This window comes from Alligator mississippiensis, chromosome 11, assembly GCF_030867095.1.
Source record: "Alligator mississippiensis isolate rAllMis1 chromosome 11, rAllMis1, whole genome shotgun sequence".
NCBI lineage: Eukaryota > Metazoa > Chordata > Crocodylia > Alligatoridae > Alligator > Alligator mississippiensis.
The window spans coordinates 38,698,424-38,713,390 of NC_081834.1; the positions used below are offsets into that span (position 1 = coordinate 38,698,424).

The 14,967-nt window shown below is 38.8% G+C and overlaps 1 protein-coding gene across 7 annotated transcripts in view; it reads right to left on the reverse strand.

The window, feature by feature from the left end:
* Window positions 1–14,967, reverse strand: part of RNF111 (ring finger protein 111) — a 99,408-nt gene that overhangs the window by 25,542 nt on the left and 58,899 nt on the right. For all 7 annotated transcript variants that reach the window (XM_019477760.2, XM_019477759.2, XM_019477757.2 and 4 more), the window contains 3 exons: window positions 6,288–6,451; window positions 2,863–3,060; window positions 57–376 (listed from right to left, as the gene is read on the reverse strand). In XM_019477760.2, coding sequence (XP_019333305.1) covers window positions 57–376; window positions 2,863–3,060; window positions 6,288–6,451 — 682 coding nt within the window. The remainder of the gene's footprint in view (window positions 1–56; window positions 377–2,862; window positions 3,061–6,287; window positions 6,452–14,967) is intronic.

The window sequence follows — 14,967 nt, forward strand, 5'->3', positions numbered from 1 at the left end:
TACATTCAAATGTCACTTAAAAACAAAGTGAAAACAATCACAAAAACTGAACATGCCTGGTCATGGTAGCTGGCACCAGAACTACTGCTTGCTCCACAAGGCGCTGGCACTGGAGGAGGCCTTTCAACAGGGCAGCTGGTGTCACTGAATGAAGGAGACAGTGGGACAGTTGGGTGAGGATTATGGTGGTGGTGGTGATGGTGCTGAAAGTGGTGGCCATGCTGCTGAAAACAGCTTGTGTGAGGGTGTCCTAATGCATGATGATTCTGTGAAGATCCTCCACATGGAGAATGTTGTGGACAGCATGATGGTAACCTTGGCATAGCAGGAGGGCCAGTTTCCAGTGTAGTGCTAGATGCAGTTCTCCTTACATCATCTTAAAGAAAGAAATTAAACAAGTTTAGTGTTGTTGAAAACAAAAAGTCAATGAAACAGAAATTGTATCTGTACATGGTAGCTGAAAGGGTAATATTTCCATTTAATCAAATATGGACCCATAAAACAACAATTAATTACCTATCCAGAGCAAGGAAAATTACATCTCGTGAACAAGTAACACTTACTAAATATTTTAAAAGGCTATTAAAATAGTTTAAAGTCTGACTAATGAATGCTTTGAAATTAACTATTCAGTTAGATCTTTTTATATATATGGTCAGAGGAACTGGACTGACTGGAATATTACTCCAAAGCAGACCATGAGATACTATACAAAGGAAGAGGAAAGAGCTAGCCTTAAACTCAGGGGACCCCACAGCATTTCCTTGTTTTGTCACCAGATTATTTGGAGACCTTGGTAAAATGCTAGCCTTTGCTTCAGTTCCCTAACTATAAAACTGGGATGACAGTACATCCTCCACCTCATAGGAACGTTGTTAGCTGCTCGGTTACGATTAGAATGGAAGAAGCAACATGCAGGTACTGAAAACAGAAAGCATTCCCTGCCCCGCAAGAGCTTCAAGTTGTTACGTGCTACCTAATGTGCTTCAAGAAGCTGTGTTTTAGCCGAAAATGTTACTGTGCTCAACAGGGTGAAATACAAAAGTCTGTATTTTAAAGGAAGTCAAACTAGATTGGTCCTTGATGGCATTATACCCCATAAATCTACAGATTTCCTTCAGGTAATGAATTTTCCTTAAGCTACTACTAATGGTGGTACCTACCCTCCTGTTTGTTTATATTTCATAAATTTAGTGGGCCCCCAAACTGGGTGTACTTATAACTGGGGCCAGTTCTGACTTACTCTCCAATCTCCAGGTTTTAAGTATGTCTGCAAAAAGCTACTAGGTCTTTTGCCTCCAGCACTAAAAGCTAATGAATTCATTAACCTTACCCCCTCTTTAATGCTTATTCCAAGATAGATCCTTACTTACTTACTTTACTAACTCTTTCCACCTGAACATTTTTCTAGTTTTTTTAAGCAATTTTGACCCCCATCACTATTCAGTATGGTGAAGCAAACAGATGCAAAGCCCCAAATTTGTGCTGTCTACAAGGGCACCCTATTGGGGTCTACAGAAGGAGAACTCTGCTACACCTGGGTCCTGCTGAATAAGTCTTGTTTAGCTAGAGAAAGGAGCAGGCACACATCAGACCTTCCACCCTTCATAAGCCACATGTCATGAGAAGAGATGATGGAAAATGCAAGTCCCCTATTAGGGAGAAGAGATCATCATTCAACGATGCAGTCCGCAGGACAGAAAGGTGGTTAACCATGTTAGTCTGCAGTAAGGCAGAACGCAGAAAACAATGGCACCTTAGAAACTAACTCAGGGACAGGCAATTATTTTGGGCGGAGGGCCGCTTACTGAGTTTTGGCAAACCATCGAGGGCCACATGATAGGCAGCTGAGGGCAGATTAATATTAATTTTCTAAATTGTTTAGGGGCCCCACAGGCCAGATAGAATGGCTTGGTGGGCCACATCTGGCCCGCGGGCCGCATTTTGTCCACCCCTGAACTAACTCGTTCAGAGGCATGAGCTATAGGCAACAACCTGCCCCACTTCACCTCTTATGAGTGTCCCCTCCTCCTGTCCCTTTCCCTTCTATATAAACCCTTTCTTTCTGCCAATCCATTGTCAGAGGCTATGAAAATAGGTTGTTGCCTATGAAGGCTCTTGCCTCTCTGAACTAGATAATATCCAAGGTGCCACCCTGCCCTACTACCTTCACAGGGATAAAGTCAAGAAATCCTTAGAACACCTCAGCTTTCTGTAAGATATACATTTCTTGAATACCTCTCCACATTGAAATGGGAGGCTTCACTCCCAGGGAAGGATTTAGGCTTCTTACCTGGATCCTACCTCTCTGAAAATACCCATGTAGCTGTAAAAGGCAGTGTGGGGGCCACAAGTGAGCTTGGGCCTCACTCATCTCTGTGGAACTGGGTTGCTTGCTGGGACACAGTTAAAGTCCGACAAAGTTAACATGCCCAGCCAACATACCCAGTTGTCTTTCCTGCTTGGTGCAGAGGGCTGGACCCGATGATCTTCCGAGGTCCCTTCCAGCCCCTTACAATCTATGTATAAGCCCTGGGCAGAGCCAAGCAGCACTAAGGACCTCATATTTTGCTACAGGCAGGAGAAAGCCTTGGCTTGTTTTAATCTGGGAAACTACCTTAAGAGCTCTCTTCTGTAGCGCACTTATTGGGGGACATAAATCCTCTCTAGAGGTTATTAACATGACACTATCAGGGTATTACTCTGGAAAATTCTGACTTGCTATTTTGTTTTAAAAAGGATCTGCACAAAGACAAAAGGCACAAATACCTTTAAATAAGGTAAATTCAGATCTAAACATATTCTCACAAGTAATAAGCAACTTAGCAGACAGACTTTGAAAACTCTTTTCTTATTCTGTACCTCCAGCTGAAGTCCCAGCAGTGCTGCTACTGGGAAGAGTAGTCGAAGCCTCTGACACCGTAGAGGGCTGGCTGTTGGAGACACCTGAAGCTGCATCAGAGGCCGGCTCTGAGGTAGAGGTATTGGAACTGGTACTGGACGTAGAGCTCACAACCTGGGATTCCACTCGAGCTGAGGTTGTTGGCACAACTGTGGGCTCTGCGGATGTGTGGGAATGAGAGAGATCATCATGATCGCACTAATATCAGAGCCTTTTCAAGTTAAAAAAATTCAGTTTTCATTACTTGTTATCCTGAAGGACATTTTGGAACCCATTTCTACCAGATGTTGAGAAAGACCGAACAAAGGGGCTAATGAGACATATAATGTTAAAGTAAATCCTGTTTCCACCAGAAGCACAAAAACTCCAAATTAAGAACAGGTTTAAAATTCATTATCCTCCTACTTCTTAGTCAAGTCACACTTTAAGAGTCAATTTTAAATGATTTCACAAACCACACAAAGCTTTATTTACTTGGCCATAGTTAGACATAAACAGAAAAGAAATCAAATCATTCTGGTATTTGATGAGGCAAACAGTGGCTCACATGCTTACTACTGTTTGTCAAACATCCCTAAGCAAACAATATATAATTAATTATACCTCACAGCACACATTTAACGCACATGAAAAAGCAGCAAACTTGGCAAACTGATCCCATGGTTTTCCAAAATGCATGGAAACATCTTAGATGTTCTTTACATGAATTCAGTAATTCCTGACTTGACATACTAAAAAAGAGAAACCAAAATAAACCTTGCACATAAATACAGTAATTAAGTTTTAGTGTCTATGCTAAAAATAAATACATCAGTCTAGCACAGTAAACACAAAGAGTAGATGCCACCTTTTACTGGATTAATTTGGGGAAGAAAGTAAAACAGACAGGTGAGATAAACCATACTTTTCATTGTGCAACTGTAGTGGATTAAAAGACTAAGAGATGCACACTAAGACAATTCAAGTCTAACTTAAGATCAAAGGCTGGCTTGTTTTAGAGTTTCAAATTTTTCTCCCTAATAACTGTCTAGTGTCTCATGACAGGTCTCTATGAATCAGAATGAAAGAAAACAGGAGAACATCTGAAGCAACCTGACCTATTTATTAAGTCTCTGTTGGGCTGTCAGAAGAGAGAGATATTTGGTATTTTTATTACGATAAAGTTATAATTTTGAGATAGAAATGTTAAACAGCAAATATTTTCTTTAAATTTAATGATTAAATCAGCATTTTGTCAAGGAAGGAGTATGTGGGATTTTTCAAAGTCCCAACACTCATGAGCTTTTCAAATATATTGCTTAAAGTTTGGTATACACATATGTTAGCATTTAGTATTCTGTGGGCGCTGCTTGGTATGAGTTTTATTTAAAAGCAGAAGTTCTGGGAAAAGTGTTTAGGAAAAATCTCTTAGATTATTTTTTCCATGAGTGATGGCTATAGGGCACTTTGATCCCTCACAAACGTTCAATTAAAGGTGCCATGAAATCTGATTTGCAATTCCAACCATCACACTTCCTGCCGTGCCACCCATGTATGACAGGAGGTATGAACGTGGGATATGGGATGTGCCCCCAAAGCTGGAAGCAGCAGCTGATCACGGCTCCTCACCTCAGGGCCACGTTAGAGACCCTGAATCTAATATACGCCTGACACTGAGGGTGGCAGTCAGCTGATCAGTGCTCGCAGCCTCAGGGGGCACATCAGTCAAGGGTTTCATGAGTCTGAGGCTGGGAGCCCCAATCAGCTTATACCTGGCCACATGTACAATTTAAGGTGCTACGGGAACCAGCCACAAAGTTATTACATGTATTTTGTGTATTAACTTTGTGGCTTATGTCTTGCTTTATTGCACTGTGTTAACAAGTGGCTGGATTACTACTTAAGACATATTTAACTTATTAATTACACTTTAAGTATAATGTCTGCTAGGGGCCTTCCAAAATCTCAAACTGACCTGATTATGCACTCCTCAACCTCATGAACCTGGTAAACTCCAAAGGCAAATCTGTTGCCAGAATGTTGCCCAACATTAAAATACTTCACTCTTACTACAGACTAACCCATGCTGATAGCCTCTGCTGTGGTTTTCATATACTAACATCTGGAGAAGTAAATGACTAAAAGCTCCAAATGGAGGTAAAATTCTGCTTCACTTGGCAATAATGATCCCTTCAGAAGAACTAGTAGCTGGAGAGTCTTATGCTGCTAGCTTAGAAACAATATAAACCCTTCGGCATACCTCATATTTGTAATTTCAGTGGTTCACAGGAGTAACAGATTTATCAAGTGAAATGCAATCTTAGGAGTATTAGAAGGCTGTAATAGTTCGGTCAGCACACCTTTGCAAAGGTGAAAGTTATAATAAATAACATTAAAAACATCAGTTCTGTAAGTTTGGACGCTTCCCCTACAATGTTAAATTATTTGGTCTATGAAACGAGGTTTATAATAACTATGGTTCTGAAAACGGGATTCTTGGACAGTTTTCAAAACCTGCTTCCTCTAGCAGTCAACTAAAAAACAGAGGAAAAATGTGCTGTAGCAAGGTTTATTATGAAAGAGAAATTAAATACCATCATTTGCCAAAGGAATAAATGTATTCCCACCTTTAAGTAAGAAGTCTGAGCAGCAAGTCTACAAAAACATATGCTCTCCTTTTAAGTAGTCAACCTGCTTTCTTGCTTAATTTCAATCAGTGTTTCCATACCTATTTAAAGGTTGATGCACTTTAAGCCATCTCCAAGAAAGGAAACCTAGTCTTGTAATATTGACTGATTATCTGGTGCTTCAATTGAAGCACCAGACAATCAGGGTGGTTGCAAAAGGGAAGAGCACCACTGGTGACAAAGTTAGATTTGCGCAATTTTTCTTTTTCTCCAAACTTTTGGCAGGATCCAGATGTCAGTGCTAGAACTCTAGCAGATAAGCCTATTGTCATTTTACTAGCTTTTTACAACACTTTTTAGAAAAATTCTCTCTCACTATCAAACACTGAAGCAGGACTATAAACAACTCTTTTCTACCAGTCAACACTCATTTTCCTCCTAGAAAATGAACGTCTTGTTGCAAGTGATATGTATAAAGAGGGTGAAAGGGGGAGTTATAGTTTCTGGCTACTTAAATTGACCTACAAAACTTAGGGGGTAAAAAAATTTAAAAAAAAAAAATCAAAGGATGACACATTTGGAATAACTTATCTTGTGTCAAGTAGAATGCTTTGTTAAGATACTTGAACATTTTCAAAAAACCCAGGAGATCAGTTTGCTTAAGGTTGTGTTAGATTTCCCAAATATTGATTTGTTACTATGAAATGTAATTCTGTCTTCTGATTAATGATCTCGTTCTTGAACATTTTCATTAGTTACAAATCACCACTGTAACTTACCATCTTCATCCACTGTAAGGTCCACCACTTCTGCTGCGTTCTGTCTCAGTGGTTGTATGACAGTGGAAACTCTACTACGGTTTCGCTGTTCTTGAGGTCTTGCAGGATGAGAGCTAGAGCTTTGGCTCCAGTGGGATCTTGAGTGTCCAAGTGCTGAACGAGACCTTGTGGGGAGGACAACATATAAACATCATTTTAAGTAGTTTTTTTCCCCCCCTCAACTACAACAGAAGTATATTTATTAGTATGATCACAGCTTTGGGTGTATTCTGTTCTAGACAAATATCCAAGCATAGTCAGAATTAAGATCCAAATTAAAGGTTGTTAGTTTAATATTGCCACTGTCTACCTGGAGAGACAGAACCACTATACAGCTAGAAAATACAGACAAGCTAAAAGAAAAACCTTTGCAGTTAGAAGCTACATTTGCCCCTCATGTATAGTAAAAATTAGAAAAAGCAGTACATGGCCTCCCACCACTCAGTTCTACACCACTATCTGTATCCATTTTGTTAACTACTAAATGAAAGGAACAAGCACTTGGAACAGTAGATTGGCAATGTGAAGCATTCTGGACACGTACATCTGAGGTTTATTTTGCCACATGCCGTCACAGAACTACCACTGTGCTTTTAAGAAAAATCTGGAATATAACCTTTGGATTTCTATCCCATTAGAAATGTGCTGTTTTCTGATCTAGGGATGACAGAATTTTGCTTTGCATAGCTTAAGGAAGTGTGGCAAGAATAAGTATGACCCACACCTAAGGGAATGCACAGTTCTGTTTTTTCACTTTGAAATTTATATCCGATGCATTCAACTTATCCATCCACAAGCTAAATATCAAGACTAATAAAATATATTAAATATGTATTATGTTTAAGAGCATATAAGTTAAGGAGAGAACACTGAAGAAACTTGTGTTTAATAAACATGCCAGGAATACCAGAGCACCAAGCTATGCTCACGCATCTCATTTTATGAATCTTCTGGAAAAATGACAACTCACAATAGGCTTCACCCTGTTACATAAGTCAAAGAGGTTCAAAAATACTTCTTGAAACCAACATGCTGTAGAAAGCCATTTTAGCAACTTTAAAGGTTCTCTTATGCCCCAGCTGCTAGGATAGACAAGATAGATAAGTAGCTTGTTTTATAAGAAAACTGTAAATGAATACAAAAGCGATATTCTGGACAACATAGTAAAAAATCATCAACAACGAAGTTGTACAGAGAGATAAAACACCCCCATGAGCAATTAAAAGCTATAGCAGTTGCTTTTGACCAACGCCAGATCAAGGTGGCCACAACTGCAGAGGTAACACAAGTAGCTATTCAGAATACGTAACAAAGAGCCAAAACTGAATGTGAAACGAGTCACATCTAGATTTAACAACTGTGCAATTCCCAGCTCACTTGTTAACCTACAAACTTTTTCCACAATAAAGAGATTAATTTTGCTGTATTTACTTGAATACCATATGCCCTTCCCCCCAAAAAAAATCAGCCCAAAATTAGTTCTTTATTTATAGCTTTTGCCAAAACAATACATTAAAATGAAAAATAGAATTATATATAATAAAATAACATGTGTTTTGCTAAAACACACAAATTATCCATTCTATCATTTTACACAAAATTAAAACAGAACGTAGTATATGATGATATAAAAAGAAATTATAAAATGAAGTGGTGGACAATAAGGCAAAATAGGATTTTTGGCTTGTTTGATTCTGGCCTTTATTCTTGGGGCAAAGAACACAAATACACCTAAGGAATACAGGATGGGCTCTGAATCGTTATAGAGAAGCCAAATTGTTTTTGTCTTCTCTAGCCCCGTATTTACAACTTTCCTTTAATGGAGAGATCCACTTCCCTCTTATTTCTTCAAAGAACATACAAGACCACAAGTAGCAATTTAATACATTTACTCATTCCTCCCACAAGAGAACATTCTTTCCAAATACAGGGTCCAACACCAACAGCCCATAACAACTCAAATCTCATTAGAGTGAATCTCAATCTAGTAACTGCCACCCTGTTTGTAGTTTTGCACCCCAGACAGGTAGGTTTCTAGGGCAAAGGAGTGTTTTATTAGTCTTAAAAAAGGGGGAAGTTCAAGACCGTCTCTGCCAGCATATCTGCTTGCATCTTTAATTCTTAAATGTATGTCATTTTAAATATAGGGAAAATATCTTGCTAATGATCCTCACTGCATTCTCCAGGCCATTTAGATACTATTTAACCATCCAAACAAGGGTTTATTTGGCAAAGGAGAATGTTCTAGAATTGCACTTCTCCCAAAACTTGAGGCATGAATCTTAAGTGAGGAAGCTTCTTTGCTAGACTAGAAGCATACAGACACTATGCTCTACTGGCTGCAAGATGCTTGCAGTTTGCCTCTCGTCCAGCAAGAAGGGGCAGTCTCTTAGAGCAGTAGCTCTTGGCTGAGCACCGCAGCTTGTGCCTGAAAGAGCACAGAGTAAACTCGGGACGAATGAGCTGCCACATGTAGTCTGCTGTATCTTGACAAGTGTAGTGGCATAGAAACAACACTTTATTATTCACAAGAACTGGTATGTTGTAGTCAAGTAGTAAAAGTCTTACTACTGGCCTTGAAAGAGTCTGAAACTTGGCCTCAGAATCAGAGAAAATGAGGGTTGATAGGGACCTCAGGAGGTGACATCTAGTCCAACCTCCTGCTCAAAGCAGGACCATCCCCAACTAGATCATCCCAGCCAGGGCTTTGTCTAGCTGGGTCTTAAATCTCCACGGATAGAGATTCCCTCACCTCTCTGGGTAACCTGTTCCAGTGTTTTACTACCCTCCCAGTGAGAAAATGCTTTCCAATATCTAACCTAAGCCTCCCTTACTACAACTTGAGACCATTGCTCCTTGTTCTGTCTTTTGTCACCACTGAAAACAGTCTGGCTCCATCCTCTTTCAAAACCCCCTTCAGTAGGCAGATGAAGGCTGCTATTAAATCCCCTCTCAATCTTCTCTTCTTTAGACTAAATAAGCCTGGTTCTCTCAGTCTTCCCTCATGTGCCCCAGCCCCCTCCCAATTTCTGTTGCCGTCCACTGGACTCTCTCCAATTTGTCCACATCCTTTCTGTAGTGGGGGGCCCAAAACAGAGCATAGTACTCGAGATGTGGCCTCACCTGTGCTGAACAGAGGGGAATAATCACTTCCCTTGACCTGCTGGCACCACACCTACCAGGGCAGCCCAGGTTTAGCCTTGTTGTTGTCCTACCACATCTGGAAGTTCCTGTTGCCTCAACCAGGCTATCTCCTGGGATGCTGGACTTTCTGGATGCTTTATGTGCTCAGGAGAACTTGTTCTATATCACAGTCAGCCATGGCTCCAGGAAAAAAAAAAAAAAAAACAAAACTTTTTTTTCTACATTCTACCTTCCAAAAAACCAAGGTGTTTGTCTTATTTAGGGTGCATGAAAATGTTAGAAAATACAGTAAGTGTAGACTAAGATACTGCTCAACAGTGAAAGAAACTAATCCTAAGCTTTCATACCTTGTGATTCAGTTCCAGGCATGCTATGAGGATTGATGCAAAACAAGGAACATGGTGGTCTTCAATGAAGTTTGTTACCTTTGTAATTCATCCACAAGTATACATAATAACAACCACTTGTGTAGAAAAACATCCTCTTATTGTTAATTTCATCCAGAATTAATTGAGAAACAGGTTAGGAATGGAGACAGAAAGCAAATTTGTAATGTGCTGTAAAAAGCTTAAATGCCAAATAGGTAAAAGAGCCAAATTCCAAATGAGAATAATCGAAGAGAATGAAATGCAAAACGCAGTGTTTTTTTCTTATTTACCTTTCCTAGGTTAAATATTATTTAGGAAAAAAAACTGACTTGAGATATTCTTCCTTTAAAAATACAATTGTATGCTTGAAATGATTTTCAGATTCCATTCTTTATTAAAAATTTAATTTCATTTTTCAATGCCTTGTTTTAAATGGATGTAGAGTATGGTACCAACTGGTAGTTAGTAAATCTGTGTGTATTAGTTCAAATAAATGCCATTTTTAATACATAAGAATAACTTTTATAAAATAATGCTTCCTATCTATAGTTATATCCTTTTGACAGTGTTTGTTTTTGAAAATTTGTGCATAGGCTTAATACATATACATTTCAAAATATCATTTTATAGCCTTAATACAGAATGATAACCATTTTCTTAAGGAGGCCAACCTTTGACAAAACATTTTTTGGAAAAGCAAGTGGCCAAAGCTCAGTTACAACCAAAATAATTTAAACCAGCAATTAAAAAAAAAAAAAAAAATCCCACTGATCAAAACTGTCCAACCCTGATCAATACCAGCATTACAGCCAAGGATTTTCAGATGTCTGAAGTCAAACATGAAAAAAATATGGAAATGCACAGGAAATGATCTTAGCTCTACCCACTTACTGATTCTAGGCTCTCCCCTTCATCAGCTTGTTCCAGTATTTTTACTGTTAGAATTAGACTCCTTTGAGATTATGTCTACTGTTACCCTAAAATTCTTAAATAAGTACTTTAAACAAACCTAGCCTACATCTCAACATACAGTTTTGAGGTGAAGAAACGTATAGAGATTAAAAGTAAAGAAAAAACCAGCAGACACCTTTTTCCAAATCTACAGGTCCTGAATGCAAGCTGATTCTTATTCACCACACTAGCCTTTGGTGAATTTCCTTCCTCAATTTAAAATATTTATTGGTTCTGTAATTAACGACAATATAATAGGCAGATTATGCAATCTTAAAGAGTTGAGGAGTGCTTTCTCTATGCTGTTCAGAAAATCTGCTTTTTGTTGTCTCCCAATGATGAAGGATGGAATCTGTAAAGACACCATACCATTATGAATAAGACACTCCAGCTTTTCCAGTTAGTGAAAAAATAAATATATTGATAAATCAAAGTAGCTTCTTTCATAACAGTTCCCCAGCTTGGGAACCACCTCTTGTACACTATGATTTATTTTAAGGTTTTAAGCCCATCATGAATACCCTGATTTCCATAACTTTTTCTACTGCTGCGTACTATGTACCAGCAAGCCACAGAATCCATGTGGAGAGGACTATTAATGATGCTCTAATCCAAGAAACCTATTGTGGAGCATGGGTCATTGTCTGGAACGCAGATAGGCAGGACACCATAAAATGTGGCCATTTACTTGCCCCTTTGATACAGCCTCCCAGGTCTACCATCCTTCCCACTGTTATTTTAAAGCAGTGGTGCTCAACCTTCCAGTCCTGGGGGCCAGATGAGTGATGCAGCCACAGCATGCCAGATCTGGTCATAGCACAGCCCCCACAACAACAGATTGGTCCCGCAGGACTTCCTCCCCCTTCCCTCCAAATCCCGCTTTCCAGAAGTTTGGCAGTGCAGGAGACAAACTGCCAGACCGTGTGGAGGACTGAAGGCCATATAAAACTGCCTCATAGGTCAGATGTTGAGCACCGCTGCTTTAAAAGGGTAAAAATTCACTTTTATCCTCATTAAGACATTATGTACCTGAACCTCCTTTGGCTATTAGTTGCAGTGGTAGGTATCCACCTGTGTAATATTTAAGCCCACCTAATTTTTAAATTTGGAAAACCCTGCATTTTAACTCTACCATGTTTGCATCACAAGCTTGTCATCCACATTTGCTTCCTGCCAAAACCTACCACTACATCACTTGAACAGATCTTTAACTCTGACAAAAACTCCAAACAAATGAACACAATAAACCTTTCTGACATCAGAGAAAATAACCAACTTTCTCACTCCATTCCTCTAGAATGATACTTGGGCTTGGTTCATATTTCAACTTTTTTTTTTCCCCCCCCGTGGGGGGTGGGGGGGAAGGGTCATTGTAATTTATGTATTTAGCAGCTATATATTTGTACATGAAAGCCATAAAGTGAATCAAATATAAAATGCTTTTGTATTTCCACTTGCCCATAAAGTTACATTTTAGTAAGAGGCTAGATCAATAAAGCATTATGGGTGTGCGAAGCGGGCAGTATTTGATTCAGATTCGGCACGATTTAGGGTACACCGATTTGATTTGCTGATTCAGATCACTGTCCCAATTTGATACGGCCGAATCTGAAATCTGAAGATTCGATTCCGATTTGGAGCATCAGCGATTCAGGCAATAGACACAGCATTATATGTTTTTTCTACGTACCCTGAGGTAGCAGGTGCAGCTCATGAACACTGAGATGGTGGGGAGGATGGAACATTCCACGGGAGCGCGGGGGGAGGGGGGGGGGTCCCCCGCGCGCTTGGTGGTGGACCCGAAAGTGGACCGGAAGTACTTCTGATCCACTTCCGGGTCTGCTGCTGAGCATGTGGGGGACTCCCCATGCTCCCATGGGATGCTCCATCCACCCTACCATTTCAGCGTTCACGAGCCGTGCCTGGTACCTCAAGGTACGTAGAAAAAACATATAAAGATGTGTCTATGATGGGATCGTCAAATCTCTCCGAATCTATTCAGAGGCTTCTGACTCGATTTAGAGAGATAAGGGTCTCCTGATTCGATTAGGATTTGGAGATTCGGCCTCCGAATCCGACCCTAATTTCCTCCGAATCAGTGACCAAAGCTTCGCACAGCCCTATAAAGCACTAGTTGTAACTTCTGAAAGAAACAAGGTCTCAAACACCCCTTGTCAGTAGAATTGATGGATGGAAAATCATATTTATTTATTTGGTTCAAGTGTTTGCATTAATTTTGTGACTTGATTCAGTAAAAGCAGAACCTTTAAATCTAGACTTTTTGTGAGACTAATAGGACCAGGTGTGACAAAAATGCCATTGAGGGAGTCAAGAAGTTTAGCATGATACCTAAATGGTGCACATTCATTTAAAAATAACTACTTTTATTAATGTTGTTCTATTTGTTAGCCATCTTTTCAAAATTACTGAATCTAAGTTACAGCTCTTAAAGCAGACTAGAGAACAGACAAGAGTTCAAGAAATTCAGCAAGTGGAAAACAAAGATGACTTTTTTCTTGAACTGAAACAGGAATCAGTCTCCTGGATCACACTGACAAAGAGCCAATACTAGATATATCCTGAGCACTAGTTTTATGTACTCCATCCATTAAAATAATTATGGCTATTCCCTTAGTATATAACTTGGACTATTTTCCATATTAACAACTTTGACCTGGATTTTTATTTCAGAATACATATCATGTTTTGGTGTTGCTGCTGTGAAAATGAAAGATTACTGAAGTGCATAAAATACAAACGAACATTCAAAAGGGACTAGGAAAGGATAAACATTTTCACTAAAAATTAACACAGAAATACAAACATGTATAAAGAGATCCATAAACAAACCACCAAGTTATAAGAAAATAGATGATTCCTGAAACATATTAAGAGACCTTTAATTTACTGATACATTTTAAGAGAAGTCCTTCATAGAGCAGATAATTTTATTATAGTTTTATTAACTCATGTAACAACCTCTATGAACTTGTATATTACATATTCTGCTAAGCCTAAAAATTCTATTTTATTTAATTGTTTTTCATTTCAACAGATAATATCAATATTTATTTTTAAGCACTGATTTCAATTTTTATCCATTTAAAATTTTCAGGATTATGCAACATTAGAGATGGGGGGGAGGGGGTGTAGCACTGCCGCCAACTGAGCCATAGAGCTGCCATCCATCCCAACTCCGTTCACCTGTAGCTCCCCTGTCCACTTTGTCACTTCCTCTTCCTTTGTTTCCAGTCCCCTTGTGTTTCTAGGGGTTGCAGTCCAAACCACACTTGACACAGTTCATCACACCCTGCCATCACACACCATCAGCCAGCATTTTTCTTATGTCCACTTTCTATAAATTTTGAGCATTAACGATGGAAATATTTTTTCATCAGTCTGTGAGTGTGAAGTGAAATTAATATTTATCAACATTTATTGATAAACACTGAATCCTGCTAAGCCCATGAGTCTCTGAAAATGTAAAAGAAGTATGAAGTAGTAAAAATATTCATAAAGACATTAAGTAAGTAAACAAGAAACCCCAAACATTCTAATTTCTTATGCCAAACTAGTTTGGGTTTTTTGGGTAAAATAATTCATGATGTAAGAGCTACTGGAATCAGGTTCTCTAATAAAATGTCAACAAGATTATTGCTTTTTTTTTTTTTTTTTTTTTTTTAAATACTACAGTATCCCCTAGCATTGGTAACCACTTTGAAATTAGGAAGCTAAAAGAGGCTATTATTTTTATAACATGTTGAAGTTGAAAGGCGATTTCTAGTTCTAAGTCTCAAAAAAAACAACGAAAGTTCTTTGCTTTGAATTCGACAGGCCAATTTTTTTTTGCAGAAAAATAAATAAATGCCATTTAGGAGAGAGTGAAGTGGCAGAATACACATTATTGAAGTTTTATTTCTATAGAAAGAACTTGCTATATCAGCTTAAACCTGCACAGATTCTGTAGTTATTACAGCCTCAAAAAAAAGGTAAGCTTTTGGAAGGTCTCATGATCCCAACATCTCTCCTATGTAACATTGTCTCCAATGAAGCTGAATGAATTAACTAAGCAGTTAAATTACATGAGTAAAGAATTAAAACTTCAAATATTAGTGCAGTTTTTATTCTCCAGTCTGTCGGAAAGAAAAGTATAAAGTATGCATTTTCTTGCAGCAGGT